A 12,846-nucleotide genomic window follows, 5' to 3' on the forward strand; every position below is an offset into this window, starting at 1 on the left:
TCTGTCTCAAAAAACCAAAATGAACACGAAAGGTACATGTTTTGAATTGATTGAGGACATCAAGGCAGTCAGACAGCACACTTACGAAACACACTTACAAAAGATGACTTTCAAAACTGCTTTTAGGAAGGAATATGTTCAAATTGACATTAACGGCAATGCAGCTTTTATTGTAATTTTTTTTTTTTTTTTTTGGAGAAGGGTCTTTCTGTGAGTTCAGGCCATCCTTGAACTCACGATGTAGCCCAGGCTGGCCTCAAACTCATGGTGATCCTCCTGCCTCAGCCTCCTGAGTACTGGGATTATAGGCATGCACCACCACGCCTGACTTAGCATCACCTTCTTTCATAATTTTGTTTCCCCCATCTGTACCGAAGCCTCACAGCAGACAGAACTGATCACTTCTTCCTTTGGGTTTCCACTGTGACTTCATCATCAAGGAAACTTTGAGCATTAACATGTGTTTCAGGATTCATTTAACTTTCTATTTATCTCCCTTGAAATACCAGTTCAAGCTTTAGAGAGCACAGACAAAATCATACCTGATCTTCTTACCCCAGCACCTAGCATAGTACTTGGCAAATATTAAAGCAGGCAAAGATAACCCAGTTTCCCAAAGTCAATTCACTGCCCAAGCAACTTATACTATGCACTTGTTTCAGTAGATTAAATTTTCATTTTGTCTTGGTAGCACCACTCTGAAGCGAGTTCAGGTTTCCTTTGTCTCCATTCCCCTGTAATTCATGAGAAGAAAGTACGAACAAGATGTCGCTCACATTATGACCAGGTACACGTGCTCCATCGGGCAGAATCTGCCCTGCACAGCAATACTCAGCTCAGGGACCTGCAGCACTCGCCGTACCAGGCTGTGCAAGCCTAGTTCCTCTCTCTAACTTATGCAGATACCCTATAAGCTATGATGGCTCCAGTTATAAATAATAATGAACAGTTCTTAAATAATCTGCGTGAACTACCGCCCATTAGCCAAAACTTGTTCCCTCTTCTTCCTACCCATAAGCTACACTGCATTTCCCTGGATCCTTTGCAGTTATTTGCGTCCGTGTGACCGATTCTTAAAACAAAGAGGAATCAGAGTGATATGTGTCACTGAGGAAGCAGCGCTGTAGGAAGCTGGTGTGCCTGCTAGCTGCGCTCTTCCCCTTGGTATGAATTTAATACAGAGGGCTTGAGAAATAGCAGAGGTACGTTCTGAAAGGAGCCTGACTCCCTGGTTTAAATGTAGAAGGAAGTGACTCCACCTAGCAAATCTAGACTAGACTTTCACATGAATGGAAAATAAAAGTTTAAAATGTGAAGCCACTAAAATTTGGGAAGTTTTTGCTGCAGCTGTTAGTATCATCGTTTTAACACCAAAAGTGCTACAAATACTCAAATGGAGAGTAACTGACTGTGGACAGTTCTTACACTTCTCCCCGTGTGTTGATGTTAAATATGTTCACAGGAATTACGGGTGCTCAAAGACATTCAGTTCTTACAACTTTTACGTCCTTAGCTTCCCTCTCTCTGCTGCTCAGCCTCTAAGTCCAAAGCAGAGACAAGCAGAAGAGACCCCAGAAAGATGGACTTCTTCCTTCTGAAGACAAAGTTAGAGCCAGTCAACTAAAGCAAGGTAAGTAAAGTAAAATAAATTCAGCAAGTCGGTCACTTGGCAGGACGGCCTGGAGCAGGCACATGGAATAATTTTGAAATATTTGGAAGGAAAAGAAACTTTAGAGGGAAGAAGGAAGAAAAGGAGAACGAGGAGATAAACATTTGGTTCCCATAACACAATGGCTATATACTTTTAAAGAAGGTAATCTTTTCATTGCCTTTATCAAACAGTAACAAGCAACAACCACTACCTGATTTCAAACTATACTGCAATGTGATAGTAATTAAAACAGCATGGTGCCAGCATCAAATAGGCTCATCAACAATGGAGAACAGAGAGCCCACTGATGAACCCAGGCACGCTGACTGACTTTCAACAAAAGTGCAAAGTGTAAACACAGGTAAAAAGACAGTATCTTCAATAAATGGTGTTAATGTAGCAGAAAATGCCCCCCAGCCAGTATACCTCAGTTTCTTAGCTGCCCAGGTAATAGCTCCTGTTCCAGTTCCTGCTGCTCCTGGTCCCTTAGGAAGGGCTGGTCACTACGACGCACATTGTATAAGCCAGTCCCCAACTGACAAGCCATTCTGCCTCTGTACTTCCTGTTTGCTGATCCCGTATAAGCCCTAGACCACCAGAGATCAGGGCCTGATATTCTGGAATGATCCTGATCAGTGCCCATTGACATAAACTAACTCTGTCTCTAAATCCCGGGTGTCATTTCTGTGTTTCTCCTTGCTGTAGCATCAGGAAAACTAGATATCCACATGCAGAAGAATACAACTGGTCCTACACCATCTGTCAAAACAAACTCAGCATCTATTTAAGATTTAAATATAAGACCTAAAACTGCAAAGCTGCTCAAAGTAAACAGAGGGGAAAACACCGGTCTAGGCAACAATATTTTATATTTGACTCCAAAAGTGCAGGCAACAAAAGCAAGAATAGACAAACGGATTACACTGAAATGAAAAGCTTCTTCAGAACCAAAAAAAGAAACAATCAACAGAAAAGAAACAATCTGTGGATAAGCAGAAAACATTGTCAAGTAATGTATGTGATAAGGGGGTAATATGCAAAACTTATTAGAAACCCAAGAAACTCTATTGAAAGAAAACAGGTAATCTGATTTTTAATTAGGTAAGAAATTTGAATAAGTATTTCCCAGAGGGAGACATACAAACATGGCACGACTGCTCAGCTTGGAAAAGAAATTCTGTCATTTGCAAAAACACGGATGGAACTGGCTATGTGACATAAACCAGGTACGGAAAAGCAAGTGCTGCATGGGCTTACTTACTAGTGGAATCAAAGACAGCCTAACTCACGGACACAGAGGGAGATGAGGGGGGTCAGAGGCTGGGCTTGGAAGAAATGGGGAACAGTGGCCGAATACTACGAAGCCCCAATTTGACAGGAGAGATATGTGGGGATTTTTCACTTCAAATGTGTGTATTATACAGCGCTGTGAACACAGCAAACAACCATGTACAATTCAAAAGTACTGAGAGCAAAGGTCAAGTGCTCTCACCACAAAAGGTGATAAGTATCTGAGGTGATGGCTGTGTTCAGCATTGATTCAGTTATTCTACAGTGTATTTATAAACTGTAACCTCACTTTGCGCCTCACAAATATATACAGCCAGGAACTGTCAATGTACAATGAAAATTTTAGAAACAAAATAGTAATGAATGGCAGGTGTTTCCTGAAAAGAGCTATGGGGAAAGAAGAGAAACCGGACCACACTCATGCCGTGTTCAAAGCATGAAGCCGGCTGGTTTCACCCTGTGTGAAGAGCCTGGGCGCCTTACCCAGACCGTGGCGCTACCCACTTCACAGGGGCTGTCTGGCAAGCCAGAGACACAGAGCTCGGAAGGTATGAGGTTTCTGACCGTCTTCACAGCACACAATTTTACTGTAAACATTTTTCAGTGAGTGAAGAGTACACGCTGTTATTAATAAAAGTACAGTACAATAAAGACATAAACCAGTGACGTAGTAGTTTGCTAGCACTCTCAAGCTGCATGTCCTGTACATAGCCGAACATGCTGGACTCACATGACTGGCAGTCCAGTAGGGTTGTCTATGCCGGCGCCACTGCACACATGTTATAATGCGTTGTGTTAGGGTTTTAGGATAGCTGGGATGTCACCGGACAATAAGACTTTTTTAGCTCTGTGATTATTTTACGGGGCCACCACCTTTCCTGAAACGTCATTGGGTGGCATATGTCTGTATTAATTGTCATGGACATTTATTTTTGTATATGAATTTTGGAATAAAGAATCTAAAAACTAAAAATGTTCAATGGTCAGTGGGGTGACTATCAGAAGAGTTACAGCACGGTCTCCCCAGCAAGCATAAAGCTCCACATGTAAAAAGGGTAGATGTCCACTGCCGACAGGTGACCCACGGTCTAATTCCTGGTTGTGCTGGAGTCGCTCTTTAAATTTTCTCTCTGCTGACCCAAAACCCAAAGCAAGCCAGCCCAAACTAGTTCTACAAGGAAGGCCACCATAAACTTTAAAGCAGGAACTTAGTACTTTGTGCTTTACTAATTCACTATCCAATCCGCAAATTCACCCAGAGTCAAATCCTATTGGGTAAAATATCATTCTCTGAATAGCATTTCACCTTTAACGGAGTAATCAGCTTTTAAGTACTCTGCTGTCCATTAAGAACTCTCAACAGAAATAAAAGGTCTCCATAGACCAGGACATTTTAAAAATCCATAAACAATATAGCAATCTATAAAAAGCTGTAGTAATCCTCATTATTACCTTTACGGTGCTTTTTTAAGATTCAAAATAAGCTGGGCTTGGTGGCGCACACCTGTAATCCCACCACTTAGGAGGCTGAGGCAGGAGAATCCCTGTAAGTTCGAGGCCAGCCTGGGCTACAAAATGAGCTCAAGGCCAGCCTGAACTGCACAGTGAGACCCTGTCTCTAAAAGAGCAAATAAAATAAAATAAAATAAAATAAAATTCAAAATAAATAATTACTGAATTTGCTAAATTATATGAGATACTCTGTAATATGTTTACTTTTTTTGTTATTTCGGAGCTTTGGGGGGAAATGTTTCAGAAAAGCAACACACCCATGTTTTATTTTTTGTCATAGTTCCAAATACTAAGTAAACACACACCTTAAGCAAGTGGACCATAGCTCTGAATCAACCGCAGCGCACAGACAGCGCCGACCTCTCCGGCCGTGTGAGACACAGCAGCAGCTGTTCCCCTCAGAATCCTGTCTGGGCATCGCATCGCAGAGCCTGGGCTTAGCCCAGGCTCCTGGAAACAAGCGCCGGCCATCCCGAGTCTCCCGGGCGTGGAAGACTTCCCGCAGTTCTAAAGCACGCCCGGTCCTGCGAAAGGAGATCCCAGGGACTCCAGGGACTCCAGCGCCTTCTCAGGGCGCCTCCGTGGAGAACCCTTCCCGCCCATCCGCCTGCACACCCGCTCCTCCTCAGGGCCCGCTCCCGTCTCCCGGGAAACGCCTCCCTCCTCCGTCTCCCGGGAAACGCCGTCCTCCTCCCGTCTCCTGGAAACGCCGCCCTCCTCCGTCTCCCGGGAAACGCCCCCTCCTCCCGTCTCCCGGGAAACGCCGCCCTCCTCCCGTCTCCCGGGAAACGCCGCCCTCCTCCGTCTCCCGGGAAACGCGCTCGTGCGCTCGGCCCTCTCCGCAGCCCCGCGGTGGGACATCGGGGAAGCGCAGCGAGGGCACCTTCCACGTGCCGCCTGTGTGTAGACCGACCCGGAGGACGTCGTGTTCCTGGCGGGACGGCTGCCCGGGCGGAGCGCCCCCTGCAGCCCCGGCGGAGCGCCCTCGGGCTGCGGCGCGCGGCGGGCGCTCGGGGCGGCTCCGAACGTGCGAAACTGGCGTCGGCGAAAAGATCCAAGGCCCAGCGACACCCTTCCCCGGAGCAGGGTCTGCGGGCTCTCCCAGTCGCAGGCAGACCTTGTCCCGCCCGGCTGGCGCGGTGTTCTACCCGGGACCCACACTGCAGAGCCGGGGAAGCACACCGCAGGGTGCACGGGGGAAGGACGCCCCGGGGACGCCGTCGCGCTCCGCCGCCAGGGGGCGCAGCCGCCCGGCAGCCGCCGAGCAGGGAGGACCCGGTGTACTGCTCCAAGTTTGCCCGTTTTCGTCTGGAACATTACTTGGTGCTGATTACGACTATGGTTCCATGTCTGAAGTCAAATCAGTGATCAAACGGACGCGGATGCGGGGCCCAGTGTCCACTTACACTGCCAGTGCCAAGCTGCATTTAGAGGAAAGCTAATCGGACGGCTGACGCAGGCAAACCAAGGGCTCCCCGGGAGCAGCAAGGTCAGAAAAGGGGTGTGTCTCCCCTCTGCAGCCGCAGGGCCCTTGGGTTCGGTGGGAAAGGCGTTCTTGCCTCGGGGGTGACCCCGCTTGTCCGCCCCTGTCTCGTTATCTCCCCCAGGGCCAAGTGCCCCCTCCGCCTCTTGCATCTTTCGAGGGTAAAAGCCTCCCTTCTGGGGTAGCAACATTATGGGTAGGTGGTAAAGGAAATGTAAAACTGCACCGTGTAAAGGTGGGTAAGAGACGACCTCGCTTGTGTTACCTCGGGAAGGCGACCTCTGGGCTAAGCAGGAGTACAGCAACCATCCCTGACGTCTCTGCCTGCTGCAGGCCAGGGAGCTGAGTCAGGGCGCTCTCCCCGCTGTTCTACCAACTGCACCCATTCGTAGCTTCGTCATTGCTGTTTTAACGGACGATGAGAATTTAAGAAAAACCATGCCACTCGGGTCCCAAGGACAAACTAAACAAAGGCATGAGAATGTAAACTTGTTGGATTTTTTTTTGCGTTTTTCCTGAGGAGCTCACATTCGCAAAATGCCTCAGCCCTAAACCCTGTGGGTAACGTGGGTTATGAGCTCTCCAGTGGACCACGAGAACAAGACGTCCTAACTCAACGAATTCCAGCTCGGACTCCCCAGCCTCGAAGTCTCAAAGGCACAAAGCTCACTTCCACCCTGCATGCGAGAGAGCTGCAGTGGCGAGCACCATCCCCCGCTGCAGTATCTGCCAGGGACAACAGCGAGAGGCTGGCAGAGGCTTTGCCCACACCAGTCCCAGAAAAGACTTCACAAGAAGCACCCCAACTAACGCTGCACAGATCTCGGCTTTTCCCCCAGCAATGATATTTTAATTCTATGGATGTTTGGGGGGGTCACGGCCACCTTTCCCTGTGTAATCGCCCACTACATACTGTGACAGTAACCACACTGGGTCATAAAATAATTTAGGTGTGAAACAAAACAAGCCCCTCCTTTTCAGGTTTTGGCTGTAGCTATGCCTTCAAAAGAGGGTACAACTATTTTAAAAATTAATCCAAAGGGTCTCATCATTATACTACAGAAAAAAAAAAAGAGAGGAGGGGGGGAGAGAAAGTACCCTAGAATAGTGCTTGGAACAAATTAGTGTTCAAGGAACATTTGCTGAAGGAAGGAAGGAAAGACTCGGGAATTAGGGAGTGACTTGAAAATGAATATTTACTTGAAGACCGCTCCATGTTTTTCCGGTATGTAACACGTACTATTCTTTAACAAGCCCTAGTGGCATTATGAGCTACACACGGTTCCTCCCTGCTGTTTCGTGGTGGGGAACTCTCGGACTGTAAGCTAAGGGCAGGAAAACTCTCTCCCCTCACCAGCTGGCACAGAGATGGCCATCTTTAGGTAAGTTTCTAGGTCCTAACTCACAGCGCTTGTTGTGCATACTTACACAGCGCCTCAATTTCTGCCTGAGGCTGTGAAAGTCTTCTACAAAATGTATTTCCTTGCAAGCGGGTAACTGGAGCTGATCAAGAACATCTTCCATAAAGAAAGAAAGAAGCTGTTCCTGGAATCTGCAGCTTTTCTACAAATAAGATACAAGAAATTGCAAATGTATGAATAGTTGGGTTTTGCTCATGTCACTGAGACACGCCCTTGATTATTACTCACTGTCTGGAAAAATTAAAATGCAGGGAAAAAAACATCAAAGAAGTAGGAAGGTAAAAATGAAAAAAAAATTGTGACTTACCATAAATAGCTTCTTTGTTTTCTTTTTTAATAATCGTATGTTTTTTATGCGGTCTTCCTGCAACAAAACAAAGAGAAGTAAGTGATGTGCAGGCTTGCTGCGTCCGCTCAGGCAGCCTTCGAAGCAGAACCCGTACTCACTGGAACGGTGGCCTTCAGCCTGGCCGCTGTGACGTAGAGGTTGTCCACAGCTTGGGACAGGGACTCCCTTGAGTGACAACTCTTGGTGAAGGAAGACTGAGATGGCTTGAGCTTGGTGGTGACAAGGAGCAGAGTGACACACAGCAACCCAGACCTCAAAAAGCAATGCACCCACATCGCCCTCTGCTCTGCCCCAAGCTCCAGTGGGTCTCGTACAGCAGCCAGGTAGCTGTGGGTTAGATGAGAGGATAACCTACTTTTCAGCCTCAAAGCCGCCTCTCTAATGAAACGCTATGAAAGATAGCTCAGAGTTTATATAGAGAGCCATCGCTTTGGTTTGCTACTTTTGTAAGCTTGCTTCATAATCAAAAAACATTGACCACACCAGCTGTCGTGTTATGTAAAAGCTCAATTTACTGGCAAGATTGGGCCCCTGTTTCCAAAAGTAACCGAGAACTTCAGATGCATATCTGAGGGTGATTGCATTATTTTAGAAGTCGCGCCATGCCAGTAAGAAAGCTTGAGACCCAGGAGGCTGTGCTATAATTGGCTTTAATCCACATATGAAAATCTCCTTTTCCAACCAGAATCCTTTAAAGGGGTGTAGCAGACAGCTCGAATGGTTTTAAGTTTATTTTTTTCCAAATCTTTCGCCTGGCTCATCCTTCTGCCTTAGAACCATCAACCTACACCCAGCTGCAAGACTTTTTCTAGCTCGGGAATTGTAACTCCCCTAATGTTCTCATGATTTCTTTTGAGCTAGATCTGGGATGTGTGCAACGTGGTAAGTGCTGTATCATTGGTTTCTTAGTTTATGGTTCAGACTTCCCCTCCAACCAGATATCCAGTACAGTGACAAGTCCTTGGGAAAGGACTATATCCTGTTCATCACTGGTAGACTCAGCCTCCTACCATGGTGCCTCATGTGATGTACATCCAATAAACACTTCCCTTTCTTCGTCATGAGATGCTATAATAACTGCTGGGCTTTTCGAGTTGATTTCACTCACAAATTTTTCTTAAGGATCTTCTACACAAAAAGCAGTTCTAGGTGCCACAGGGCTAGCAGGTGGATCCTCACGGACTCCCACCCTCTCTTCTGTCGCAGCTCTTCCTGTGAGTAAGGCAGCTCCCACCTAAGAGGCAGATGCAGCCCAGGTGAGATACTGAGCAGCAGCTCGGGCTCACCAGGTCCAGTAGGAATAGATTTACTGTAGCAGCAGGGGCAGGTCAACACTAGGAACCTGGTTGTAAAGAAATTAATCAAAAGTGGGAAAGTTGATAATAAGCATCAGAACCCAAGAATAAATTTTAAATCATGGCAAGCTAGCTAGTAGAGGAGCAAAGAAGAACAAAATATAAGATAAGAAGTTTAACACCTTGGGAGTATTTTCCGCTGTTCTAAAAGGAGTGAGCCCCTTTGAAGAGCCCAAGCACCATTCCCAGGAGCATTCAGCTGGTAAATGATAGGTTCTAATAGATGGCGCAAGAACATTTCACAAAGAGCAGCAGCGGGAGACAGAGGGTGGGGAACACCAAGTGAAGCTCCATGAAATTTTATAAAACTCAGGGCAGGGAAGAATTATTTTTGGCTGGGAGGTACCGGAACACAAAGTGCTTGAAGGTTTTTATAAGAAGAGGAGTTCCTGGTGTGCAAAATTCCCTTAAGAAAGTAAGAGTACGAACTCCAGACGTCAAAACTCACATGCCTTCAGAGCACATGGGGTTAGCATGAACACCCTGTTGGCTAGACTTAGGGCTCTTGTGGTTAAACTGCCTATCACCAAGCTGAACTGCAGTGTATTAACACACTGTGTGGGTGCAATAAAAGGACCATACAAAGCCCTTCCAGGAGTCATTCACTGCCTTGAACAGCCAATTTAATATCCCTGCTGTGTCCCAACAAAATTTCTGTGCAATTCAAATTGCTGGTATTAATAAATAAAGTTATATATTCTGGAATCTCTGGTTATTTCATTCCCACGTCTTACAACCTTCAAATCATTATCCAAGGAAGATCATGTATAACCCAAGAATGCCAGTGCTGTGGTTGGCAGCCACCCCAAAAAAACAAAAACTGTCACTGTGCATATATAACTGAAAACTCTATCACCCTGTTGATCTACCCCAGTCAGTAGATCTGCCTCTTGGGGCTCTTTTAACGATTAACCTGGCGTTACAGGATGAATAGGGGCAACTATCAAGGATATTCGTTACACAGGTCCTGAAGGAAATTCCAAAGGGGAGTTCAAAAGTGCCCTAAGTAACAAAAGAACCGTTGTATCAGGTGTATGATATCACTGGGGCAAGAACCTAAAAGGTGGTTCTCTGTTCATTGGGGTGTATGTTTTATCACTTTCACAAGTGTGCCATACAGAAACGTATAAAAATTGCTGTTAATTACAAGGAGGTTTGGTTTTGAAATGCCAGCTGACCATTACTAGAGGTGTCCTTGGTAAAGTTACTAACTTTCTTTAAAGTTCAGTTTCAGTCACCATTAGGGTTATTGTGAGCAAATGTTACCATAAAAAAATAGAATGTGTATCCGACCACAGCCGCAGAAGCACTCCGGAAGGAGTGGATATTGCATTGTTTTATATCAGACAATAAATAACAAATGCACACGTACTGCTCTGAAGAACGTTAAAGCTCAGCGTGAGGCTTGGAAGATTTGAGGAACATTTGAGGAAAATAAGGAAAGCGGAGGATGCCCAGCAACTAGAGTTCAGAACGGGTGAGCAGGAGGGTTCAGTTGCTCTCACGCACCTCTAGAGGGCAGACAAGCACCAGCAGGCAGAAGAGAGGCCACTCCTCCGCCTGAACAGCAGAACGTTCAGACAACCAACCTGCCCCAAACCATAACGACTGCTCCAGCTCCCCAGTGCCACCAGGGCAGTCGTTTCCCTTACGATTTAAGTCGTCTCCCAGCCGAAGAAACTTGCTGCGCTCTCTCTGATGGCCCAGCACGTCAGGGGAGCAAAGTGAGCTCAGCAATTCATGCAAAGAAGCACACTTCATTTGGAGTTCTTGACTGCTTTCCTTCTATACAAGAAGAAACAACAAATGTGAATCCTGTATTACTAATCTGTTTGTTGACCGTGAAACACATTATTTTGCATTTGAATGGCTCTGAAATCACAATGTGTTTTATAATCCAGAGTCTTAAATTATGCAATGTGATCAAAATATACAGTTGATGCTTAAATTTTAAAAATGTATTACAAGCCAGGCGTGGTGACGCACGCCTATAATCCCAGCACTCGGGGAGCTGAGGCAGGAGGATCGTTGTGAGTTTGAGACCAGCCTAAGCTACAGAGTGAACTCAAGGCCAGCCTGAACTGCGTAGTGAGACCCTGTCTCAAAAAGACAAAAACAAATGTATTACAGTAAAAGACACATTGCCCTTAATCTCCCTCAAAATTCTCTTCCTTGCTTCAAACACTCTTCCCCATTGTTCTTGCCACTTTCTGAAACAGTTCTGGATGTCCTCTTTGGTGAGAGTCTTTAGTTTGCCTTGTTCTTGCTTCTATGGCCTGAATGGATTCAGAATATTTACCTTCCCTGGTCATTCAGACTTGCAGAAGAGCCAGAATCTTCACACTGTCACACGGGGATGCGACACAACATCAGTGCTGCCTTTTTTACAAACCTGCCTTCCCACCGGGTGGCGTGAGGCAGCAGCATTCACGGTGCTTTTATCACTCCTCATAAACACACTCACAAAAGAGGACTTCTAAGAACACTTCAGAAAGCGGCGAGAACTACGGGGTAAGTGTGTTCAAAGTGAGGGCGAATATTTCAAAAGGAATTAATGGCAATTTGTCTTTTGCTGTTATAGATTTTTTAAATTTAAACCCACACAATTTCCTGATCAGCCCTTCTACATTGCCCCATCTGAATCCACATGCAGCTTTCTTCTCCTGAGCAGTCTTATACCTGCTCGTAAGCACTCACTCTGTCACCACTTCCACTGAACTGTGTGTGGTTGTTATACTGGGGTTTAATTTCATGCTGTTTAATATATCTTCAGAAAGCTTATGCCATGATTCAGGTTGAAACCAAAGTTCATATGCTCACAGAAGGCCCAGCTCAGTGGTGATGGGCAAACTTGAAGGTGCAGAAGCAAATATTTCTTTTGCATGAAGGACTAAAATCATATACTTATTTGCAAAGCAACAACGAACTTCTAAATGTTAGGAAAATGTCATGTCATAGTTTATAATCAGCAGCATTTTTCCCTTAGCAGTAAAAAAACAAAAAGCCCAACTTCTAATATACAACATCTTCAACTTCTAATACACAACCTATGACCCAGTGTGCTAAAACACAATATTTAATAACCTCTATGATTGGCATAATTACCTAGAGCCATTAAATCAATGCACTGCTGCACATAAGAAGTAAGTGGAACTATTGTAGGGGCTGAGGATTTAGCTCAGTGGTTAATTCCACCCAGGAAACCTGTTTATCTCATGTCTGTACAATCAAATAGACAGATGCGAAGAGGGTGAAGACACAGTGCATCGGCACACACGGACCAGCCAGGAAGGACAGGACGTGACGTCTAGGTGAAGGGAGAGGAGTGACGAGGCAGAGCTCATGTGAATTCCCTGAGTGCCTCGACCCAGGGACCTGTGCAAGGTGCTTCTGCCCTACAGGTTTTCGTTCTGCATCATTAATGCATTCATGTACCAAGTACCAAGTGCATATCACCCCCAGGCTGTACTGAGGCTTGGGGAGCATCAATAAAAGATAAAAGTCTTGACTTCCTAAAATAGTCCAGTGATGGGGGGGCAGGGAGAGGAAGACACAGAGATAAACACAGTATTTACACATTATAGTAAGTTCTATACTTGTTGTATTCTGGATCTGGTCCATATATCCCCAAGGGGCCTTTGTGCTTAAAGGCTTGGTGCCAGGGTGGCTCTCTGGGGAGATGGTGGGCCCCTGGGAGGTGGAGCATCCTGGGAGGGCCTTAGGCAATTGGTGCCTGCAGTGTTTCTCAAGGAACCCCTTTGACAGCTTTCATGTGACCCCTTGAG

General features: G+C 45.9%; 1 protein-coding gene across 1 annotated transcript in view; it reads right to left on the reverse strand.

The window, feature by feature from the left end:
* The window catches only part of Il26 (interleukin 26), a 17,510-nt gene extending 9,390 nt beyond the window's left edge, over positions 1-8,120 (reverse strand). The window contains exons 1-3 of the mRNA XM_005397467.1: positions 7,805-8,120; positions 7,665-7,721; positions 7,365-7,499 (exon numbers count right to left, since the gene is read on the reverse strand). Of these exons, the coding sequence (XP_005397524.1) occupies positions 7,365-7,499; positions 7,665-7,721; positions 7,805-7,981 (369 nt within the window). The 5' untranslated portion in view covers positions 7,982-8,120. The remainder of the gene's footprint in view (positions 1-7,364; positions 7,500-7,664; positions 7,722-7,804) is intronic.
* Between the last annotated feature and the right edge of the window lie 4,726 nt (positions 8,121-12,846).

Source organism: Chinchilla lanigera, unplaced genomic scaffold, assembly GCF_000276665.1.
Source record: "Chinchilla lanigera isolate Chin_1 unplaced genomic scaffold, ChiLan1.0 scaffold00057, whole genome shotgun sequence".
Lineage (NCBI taxonomy): Eukaryota > Metazoa > Chordata > Mammalia > Rodentia > Chinchillidae > Chinchilla > Chinchilla lanigera.